This window comes from Centropristis striata, chromosome 10 (genome assembly GCF_030273125.1).
Source record: "Centropristis striata isolate RG_2023a ecotype Rhode Island chromosome 10, C.striata_1.0, whole genome shotgun sequence".
Taxonomy (NCBI): Eukaryota; Metazoa; Chordata; class Actinopteri; order Perciformes; family Serranidae; genus Centropristis; species Centropristis striata.
Genome location: NC_081526.1, coordinates 37887858 through 37897925, shown reverse-complemented (window position 1 = coordinate 37897925; position 10068 = coordinate 37887858). Strand labels below are relative to the sequence as shown.

Sequence of the window (10068 nt, the reverse complement as noted above, 5' to 3'; positions counted from 1 at the left end):
AAATGTGACGTAGGTGAAGTCGCATTTTCGACACAATAACTTCAACCATAAAAACTATGAAATAGATTAAAAAAATAAACAAAAATAGACTGTGTGATATAAAGAAAATGTATCTACGTGTAATAAATACAACATGCAATTTTAAATGAGCATTTCACATTTTTTGTGGTGAATCTGCTGCCGGATATAAAAATTCAGTTTGCTCAAACTCTGCGCATGCGCTTTGCAGACACTCCGCCCCCCAGAGCAGCTGTGAGCGGCTTTTTAAATAAAAGTAACTGCAAGCTAAATCACGCCACTATCAAGCCGCTCCTCGCTGGCGCTAAAACAAAAAAAACAGCTAACTAGATTAAGAATATATAAATATATTTTTAAAAAACAACAGCAGCGCTAACTTGGCGGAGCTGTCTGTCAGACAGTGGATTTATCAATGAGGTAAATGTTGTTTATAAATGTGACGTAGGTGAAGTCGCATTTTCGACACAATAACTTAAAAACATAAAAACTATGAAATAGATAGAGAATAAACAAAAATAGACTGTGTAACATAAAGAAAATGTATCTACGTGTATAATAAATACAACATGGAATTTTTAAATGATCATTTCACATTTTTTGTGGTGAATCTGCTGCCGAATATAAAAATTCAGTTTGCTCAAACTCCGCGCATGCGCTTTGCAGACACTCCGCCCCCCAGAGCAGCTGTGAGCGGCTTTTTAAATAAAAGTAACTGCAAGCTAAATCACGCCACTATCAAGCCGCTCCTCGCTGGCGCTAAAACAAAAAAACAGCTATAAATATACATATATATAAATATATTTTTAAAAAAACAACAGCAGCGCTAACTTGGCGAGCTGTCTGTCAGACAGTGGATTTATCAATGAGGTAAATGTTGTTTATAAATGTGACGTAGGTGAAGTCGCATTTAGTTAGATTCGACACAATAACTTCAAACATAAAAACTATGAAATAGATAGAAAATAAACAAAAATAGACCGTGTAACATATAGAAATGTATCTACGTGTATAATAAATACAACATGCAATTTTTAAATGAGCATTTCACATTTTTTGTGTTGAATCTGCTGCCGGATATCAGGAATCAGTTTACTCAAATTCTGCGCATGCGCTTTAAGTGGTAGCTGCGAGGTGGGAAAATTCATTCTGTCGTGTTTTTGCTTCTCATGATATAAACATGATTTTCAGGCCAAGTTTTAAACTTTACGGAGTATAAAACTTTACAGACATACTCTTCAGACATTCATTCATCGTAAGTTCTCAGTTTGCAAGCTTATTTGGTTGTGTTTGTGTGCTTACGCGACAAAAACAGTTGCAACCAGGTTGCAACACGTTATGGTACATTAAGAGCCCAGTTTAGCTAGCTATTGCATGCTATTTTATTTGGTTATTTTTAGCAGTAAGCCGTGTGTTGTAACTGGGTGTAACTATTGCAAAATACATTTTTGCAACGTTACACACACATTGTCGGCATGCCAAGTAGCTGCTGCTACAGTCAGATAAAAGTGATACATATGTGCACGTTTTCAAACAACTAGAAGACTCTAAAACCTCCAGAAAGACCAAGGAAATTTCCTTTAAACTTATCAAAAAAACTCTGGTGCAAGATATAAATCCTCTTCACAGGATTCTCCAACTTAAAAATACTACAACTACAAAGAAAAGCCATAAAAATATAAAATGCATGTGCAGGTGAGGTAGAATCTAAAAAAATCTTAATCTCAATCAATTAAATTTCAGTATATATGATGTTCTATATGTGCCGATATGAAAACTTTTTTTAAAGTATAGTACAGAAAACGGTGTGTAGGGTAATTTTATATTGTGTTAGATATTTATTTCATTTCTATTTATTCTTTATTTTCTCAGTTTTCATTAACGGAATTGTTTTACAATATACTATGTCACCTGTATAATGTATTATAATGTTTAATTTTGTTAAATACGCTTTAAGGAAGTTATTTGTTAAGGAAAACTGCTTTTTCAGTACCTTTTATATAGTCATATCCATGCCAAACTGGTGCAAAATCCACATAGAAGAGGTCATCCCATTATTTTTCATTTTCTCTCAATCAGATCATTGAGTTTGTAAGTTTTGTGTCCAAAAAAATCGTAATTTGTAAAGTAACCAAAGCTCTAAATTGTAAAATGTAGTGAAGTAAAGGTACAATAATTCCCTCTAAAATGTAGTGGCGTAGAAGTAGAAAGTATAGTAATTAGCACACAATGGAAATGCTCAAGTAGTACTTGAGTACATTTACTTAGTTACATTCCACTAAGTATATTGACCTACAATACTGTTGATAAGCTTGACTTCTAATATATAAACATTTCCCTGTGTATATTCACTGATGTCAATGTTTTGAACTATGTTTTGTTTGCATCCCCACAGATCACAAACAGATTCTCACCCTCGGTGGCCACAGAGTGTAAACTGACCCACACTAGGATTTTTCTCTGGGGATCGGCAGCTCATCTATTTGTGCAGCATGAAGATCGCAGTAGAAGGCTGTTGCCATGGAGAACTGGACAAAATTTATGAGACAATCGGCTATCTGGAGAAGAAAGAAGGGGTCAAAGTGGACTTGCTGCTCTGCTGTGGAGACTTCCAAGCAGTGCGGAATGAAGGAGACATGAAGTGCATGGCTGTACCCGCCAAGTACAGAACCATGCAGACCTTCTACAAGTCAGTTCAGTCTTGTTGTTTAAAAAAAAAAAAACGTCATTAGTGAGAGCATTTAAAACTTTAACATTACTTTTGCAGATACTATTCTGGCGAGAAGAAGGCTCCAGTCCTGACCATCTTCATCGGAGGGAACCACGAGGCTTCCAATCACCTACAGGAGCTGCCTTATGGAGGCTGGGTGGCACCCAACATTTATTATCTGGGTAGGGACCAAGGTTATTATAGTTAACGAAAACTAACGAAATAACGAAAACTAGAATTGAAAAAACATTTTCGTTAACTGAAATAAAAATAAAAACTAGAGTTTTTCAAAAAACAATAACTAACTGAAACTGTATTTTGTGGTTACAAAACTAACTAAAATTATAGTGAAAATGTCCTTAGTTTTCGTTTTTGTCAACTTTTTTCATTCATAATTCAGTGTTTCTATTTGAACATGCAACACATGGTGAATATGTTTACTGAGACTGGGATGTTTACACTAGAACCAAAATACAAAACACCCAGAACTGTAAGAGTTAATAACCTTATTGGGGCTGAGATGATAAACCAAAGGAAATAAAGGAAACATTTATTATGACCACTTTGAATCTCGCACCCAACACATAGCCCATTACAAAAAAACTAAAACTAACACTAAAACTAAACTAAAACTAAGCATTTTCCAAAAATAAAAACTAAACTAAAACTAGAAAACTCACTCTAAAAACTAACTCAAACTAACTGAATTTGAAAACAAAAATTCACAACGAAATTAAAACTAAAGCTAATGAAAAATCCAAAACTATTACAACCTTGGTAGGGACCAGCAAGCTGTAAATTATTCTGGTTATTTAGTATATCTGTTAATTCCCAGGCCTGATTTTCCCATATTTAACTTCATTCATTAATGTATTCGGACAACACATTTATCTATAATGTTGTCAATGGGCCATTGTGCATTCCTGCAGACCATCTTTGCAGAGATGTTTATACACCAATGAGTTGATGGTTGGACAAGACAACAACATCAACAAATATGCATTCTCAAGACATTGCACTTGTCATGTAGAGCAACAAAAAAGCAGCAAAACATTTGTGCAGTAATACATTCAGAATATCCACTGTCAATGTAGCAATACAAAGCAGCCAGGCAACACTAATTATGACACATGCAAAGCTGCAACAAGAAAAAAGGATATAAATTAAATCAAGCCTTGGTGATGGAGCTCTTCATAAAAGCCTTCAAAATGCAGGTAAAAGTTAATAAAATGGTGATATGATCCAACAAACACATGAGCAAGGCAGCACAAAGAACTACAGAAGGTCATACCACATTTATGTTAGTGAATAATTCAGACATACCAAGAACATCTGAACAACAGGCAAGACATGAGAAAAGTCAGCTGCAGATTAGTCAGTATTAACAGCATTTACAATACAATTTGTAATTGATTAAAAGTGTTTACATGTCTTAATTGTAAAAAGCCCAGGCTTGCAGACTTTATGTGATATGTGGCAGAGTTCCTTATTATTTTTTTATTGTGTTTAGTGTTCCAAAAGTGTGAATTTCAGTCTCTTTATTTCCACAGGTTATGCTGGCGTTGTTCGCTACAAAGGGATCAGAATTGGAGGCTTATCTGGGATCTTCAAATCTCGTGACTACAGAAGAGGTGAGGTTTTTTTTCACTGAGGCCCCGTTTACACGAGGACGCTCGCGGGTAAAAACGACAAAATATTTTATGTGAAGTGCCTTTCGTTTAGACGATGACGGCGTTTTTGGAGCTTAAAAACGCAAAAATCTGAAACCACCCTCCAAAGTGGAAAAGTGTAATCCTCTCCTCCGTAGCGTGTCGTCTACACTGACAAGACACAAAACTCTGATCTGATCTGCTCACGTCACGTATGTGTTTACGTCACATACATGCTCCAGGACAGGAAATAAAGAAACGTGGGATTATTTCCAGGGTGGGACCTTCAAGCTGCTCTGGCAGCTCTAATAAACTTACAGGAGTCTTTCCACCAAATGTCCAGGATATGTACAGATAGTATTAGTGAACAGAGAAGGATCTGGAATTACCTCCATCACATTCTGGATGCAGCGATTGGTGGGAGGAGCCAGACGGCTGTGAACGAGACCTGGGAGATCTAGTGATGGAGGAGAACTTTGTGGAAGGAGTAGCTGATGAAAATGTGTGGCGTGAAAACTTCTGCATGCCCAAAGATGCTCTTATGGCTTTAAGTGATGCCGCCTGGCTGCATACAATCCAATTTCACACACTTTTGCGTCACCGTATGCAGCAGATTTCCTCCTGAAAACGCTCGTCTAAACGAGGAATAAAAAGTGAAGACGCAACGCCACTTTTGCGTCTTCTGTTCAGACCGTCCTCGTGTAAACGGAGCCTAAATGGTTGAAGTTATACACACTATGCAGTATGTTCACAAGAAATGTTTGCTCTTTAAGGTCACCATGAATTCCCTCCATACAATCCTGACACACTCCGCAGCGTCTACCACATCAGAAATATTGAGGTGTTTAAATTAAAACAGGTAAATATTTAATTCAACTTGTTCTCTTGCACACATTTGAAAGGATTGTTCCTTATATTTATCCAAACAACGCATACTGATTCATAAATGTTTTATGTTCTCTCAGATCCAAATGCCCATAGACATCTTCATGAGCCACGACTGGCCTCGTGGGATCTACTACTATGGAAGAACAGAGGAACTGCTGCGAAAGAAGAAGTTTCTGCGTCAGGAAGTGGAGTCCAACAGTCTGGGAAGTCCTGCTGCTGAGGAGCTGCTGGCTCACCTGCAGCCCAGCTACTGGTTCTCTGCACATCTCCATGTGAAATTTGCTGCTGTGATGCAACATCCGGTGAGAGAGAGATTTCGTAGCTGTGATTTTTAAAAATGATACTAAGGCCCCGTTTACACGAGGACGCTCGCGGGTAAAAACGACAAAATATTTTATCGGAAGTGCCTTTCGTTTAGACGGTGACGGCGTTTTGGGGGCTTAACGACGCAAAAATCTGAAACCACCCTCCAAAGTGTAAAAGTGTAATCCTCTCCTCCGTAGCATGTCGTCTACACTGACAAGACACAAAACTCTGATCTGATCTGCTCACGTCACGTATGTGTTTACGTCACATACATGCTCCAGGACAGGAAATAAAGAAACGTGGGATTATTTCCATGGTGGGACCTTCAAGCTGCTCTGGCAGCTCTAATAAACTTACAGGAGTCTTTCCACCAAATGTCCAGGATATGTACAGATAGTATTAGTGAACAGAGAAGGATCTGGAATTACCTCCATCACATTCTGGATGCAGCAATTGGTGGGAGGAGCCAGACGGCTGTGAACGAGACCTGGGAGATCTAGTGATGGTGGAGAACTTTGTGGAAGGAGTAGCTGATGAAAATGTGTGGCGTGAAAACTTCTGCATGCCCAAAGATGCTCTTATGGCTTTAAGTGATGCCGCCTGGCTGCATACAATCCAATTTCACACACTTTTGCGTCACTGTATGCAGCAGATTTCCTCCCGAAAACGCTCGTCTAAACGAGGAATAAAAAGTGAAGACAAGACGCCACTTTTGCGTCTTCTGTTGAGACCGTCCTCGTGTGAACGGGGCCTAATTCTGGGTAACAATCTAACATACCAGTTTACATGAATACTCTTGTTTTTAGCCTAAAGCTAATGCTGCCCCACGTGTGACAAAATTCCTGTCCCTGGATAAATGTCTCCCCTACAGGGAGTTCTTACAGGTGAGAGGATGTTTTGTTGTTAAGTTCTGATCATCTCTGCTTTTAGTAGGAGTTCTCAGCAATGATGTATACTCTTGGATGCAGATTGTGGATGTTCCAGAGAGACCAGGTTCATCTGACGGTCTTGAGTACGACCCAGAGTGGCTTGCTATCTTGAAGGCGACCAACAGTCTGCAGAGGACCACCGCTCACCCCTGGAACCCTCCGGAGAATAACGGTCTGCACGAACGGTACACTGCAAAAGACCCAACGGTGCCACAAGCATCCCTCGTTGATATGATTAGGCATTTTGGAGTTTAATTTTTTTTCAAACTGACTGACAGGGTCCGCTAACAAAAACAAAAGACAGTAATTTTCCCAGCAGTAAAGTAGCAGTGAGTAAATCCCCACGGGGGTCACTAGTCCTTGCATGCACATGCATGTCATAACTCCAGATAAACCTGTTTTTATTCATCCGACTTCATGCGACAAATGAGAGGAAAATTTTATATTTCCTTCTGCCTTGAAGTATTGTATATATATTTCATATTTTAAGTATTTTATATTAGTATTTTTAAGTATTTTTATGTTATTGAATAATCAATGTATTGATCATTCTCTCTCATACATTTGCAATTCAGTTAACCATCTGAACTCCACAACCCACTGGCTGGTTTAAATGGCATATTTTTTGTTTAATCGGGGAAAAATGCCAAAATAACACCATTTACCATCCAGAATCAAAACTCATCTGTTCCAATTAGCTTACTCCGTTTGATTGCACTGCACTTGTCCTTGAGTGTAATCCAATGTATTATTATTATTATTATTATTATTATTATTATTATTTATTACAGCCAGTAACCGAAAGTATTATTGTATTTACATATTTCCAATGGTCCATGAAAAAAATAATGTGTGAAGAACACTTGAATCACAAAAAACTTACCAAATCTAAAAATAAAAATGCTGATATTTCATAAAAATCACTTTATTCAAACTAGAATCACTTCATTTATGTCTAATCACATCCTGAGACAAAAATTTGGTTAATTTTCAATTAATCTGCAGGCTGTTTACACAGCAGAGAGGAGCGGACAAGAGAAGTTATAAGCACAGGTTGGAAAATGTATATAGCTCAATATGTTTAGCGTGAGGACGCTCCTATTCTTTTCTAATATTGGTAACATTTGTAGGAATAGTGATGATTGTGCTGGTTCCAGAGAGGTGATGGACTTTTATATTGCTGTGAGAAATGAGCAGTGAGTAGAATGCGATGGGAACAAAGAGAAAAAAGTGCCCTAAAACTGCTCAGGGTTCAGAGGGTTAACTTTTGGTCATGCTGGTTTTTTTTATACTTTATATATATATATACTTTATACTTTTTACTACTAGTGCACTAGTTTTTTGTTTGTCATTTTGTCTTTTTTTGGTCATTTTGTGTCTTTTTAGGCGATTTTGTGTCTTTTTTTTTTTTATCATTTTGTTTCCTTCTTTTGGTCATTTTGTTTCTTTTTTGGGTGATCTGAACTGTGCGTGTGAGATTGTGTTCAGTGAGCGGGGGTCACGGACAACAAGCATGTTAAATTGGGGATCCCGACTCAAAAAGGTTGAGAACTACTGCCCTACACACACACACACACAGACGCTTTTTGCTTTTATAGATGGATGTGTTGTCTTTCCCCATCAGGTGGGACTTCAGAGCTTCAGAAGCAGCGATGATGCAGGTGATGGAGGATCTCAGCGGTGAACTTGCTGTTCCAGATAACTTCAGCCAGACGGTTCCAGCGTACGACCCCAGCAGGCCTCAGCACAACGCCGCTCCCGCCTGCAGCACCAACCCTCAGACCACCGAGCTCTGCGCCACGCTGGGGCTCACTGACCTCTACGCACACTTCGGCCAGGGAGGAGACGAGATGCGGCGAATTCAGGGCAGCACGGGAGGAGAGGAGGACGATGAAGATGGACAAAGTGTGGGGAGTGCTGACGAACCCAGCGAGTACCCGACCGACACGTCGGGATTATCGAGCTCAGTTAATCCTGATGAGATCACAATAGAGGAAGAGTGGGAGGAGGAAGAGGAGGAGGATAAGTCTAACTCAAAGGGAGCTAACTTGTCTGATGTCCACACTCCGAGCCGATTGGTCCTGCCCACGCCCAAATCTGATGCCTCTCCCGTTCCTCTGTCCCTCCTCATGAACCTGCCGCCTCCCGCCCACTCCACCCCGGCTGTAGCTCGCACTCAGGAAGGAGCAGGAAGGGAAGAACGCTGTGAGGAGGAGGATGATGATGAAGATGCCTCAGCTGTACGCATCTTAAAGCGTAGCAGCGACGAGGCTCAGGCTCCCGACAGCAGAGGCACGACTCCCAGGATCAAACGCAGAAACCAGGTCATCTATACGACCGTGGAGGATGAGGAGGGTGAGGATTAGAGGTCAGGGTGAGATCAGGCAGAAGGTGAGGACAGAGTGTACAGTACTCCATCAGTTTTATTCATTTGTAAAACTTATTGTCATTTCTGCCTTTTTATACAGCGGAGAGAGGTTTGGCTTTATTTAAAAAGAAACTAAAACCAGATTGTACATGTCAAAATAAGTTTGTTTATGGATTCAGTTTTGACAGTAAGGCATGAAAATGTTAAAATATTATTTTTATATATTTTAATCAAACCAAGGAATTTTTAGGAAACAGATTTTTGTGTTCAATTTTTTTTTTTTTTTTTTGTACATGTAATTTCAAGACTACAGCAGTGAGTAAACAGGCTGGGAGAATAAAATATCCATTTGTTTTTAAAATGAATTAATGACCTCGTAGACCATTGTACAGCCACTTGGCAAAAACTCTCAAAAATAACTAATAAAATGTGTCTTTTGTTTCACTTATCTGCAGCTGGAGGCAAGTGAAATAAAAGCATTGCGCATTCTGGACTCAAAGCGATGTTCGCAGCTTTATTGATCACTAAACGTCCTCCAGGTGGAGATGAGAAGCTTGTTTTAGTCGCACAGAACACCAAGAGAATAAGTGATGACTGCTAGTGACAAGAAGAAATCATTTGTGCTTTTATTTTGAAATTGAAAATGGCCTTTTATTTCAGATTCTAATCTAAATTTGAGACCCTTAAAGGAAATGTCCAAATGCTTTTTAAGTGAGGTTGTATGAGGCTCTTATATAGTAGATGATGGTCAGCAGTCACCAGTTTGTACCAAGGTTATTATAGTTAACGAAAACTAACGAAATAACGAAAACTAGAATTGAAAAAACATTTTCGTTAACTGAAATAAAAATAAAAACTAGAGTTTTTCAAAAAACGATAACTAACTGAAACTGTATTTTGTGGTTACAAAACTAACTAAAATTATAGTGAAAATGTCCTTAGTTTTCGTTTTTGTCAACTTTTTTTCTTTCATAATTCAGTGTTTCTATTGGAACATGCAACACATGGTGAATATGTTTACTGAGACTGGGATGTTTACACTAGAACCAAAATTCAAAACACCCAGAACTGTAAAAGTTAATAACCTTATTGGGGCTGAGATGATAAACCAAAGGATATAAAGGAAACATTTATTATGATCTCTTTGAATCTGGCACCCAACACATAGCCCATTACAAAAAAACTAAAACTAACACTCAAACT

At 38.6% G+C, this 10068-nt stretch overlaps 1 protein-coding gene across 1 annotated transcript; it reads left to right on the top strand.

The window, feature by feature from the left end:
- The first annotated feature begins 1124 nt into the window (after positions 1–1124).
- Positions 1125–9313, top strand: dbr1 (debranching RNA lariats 1). The gene is made up of 9 exons (XM_059342671.1): positions 1125–1270; positions 2411–2704; positions 2783–2907; positions 4276–4356; positions 5148–5233; positions 5340–5564; positions 6375–6452; positions 6537–6682; positions 8122–9313. The coding sequence occupies exons 2-9, from the start codon at positions 2508–2510 to the stop codon at positions 8861–8863; spliced, it is 1680 nt and encodes a 559-aa protein (XP_059198654.1). The 5' UTR covers positions 1125–1270; positions 2411–2507; the 3' UTR covers positions 8864–9313.
- Positions 9314–10068: the final 755 nt, after the last annotated feature.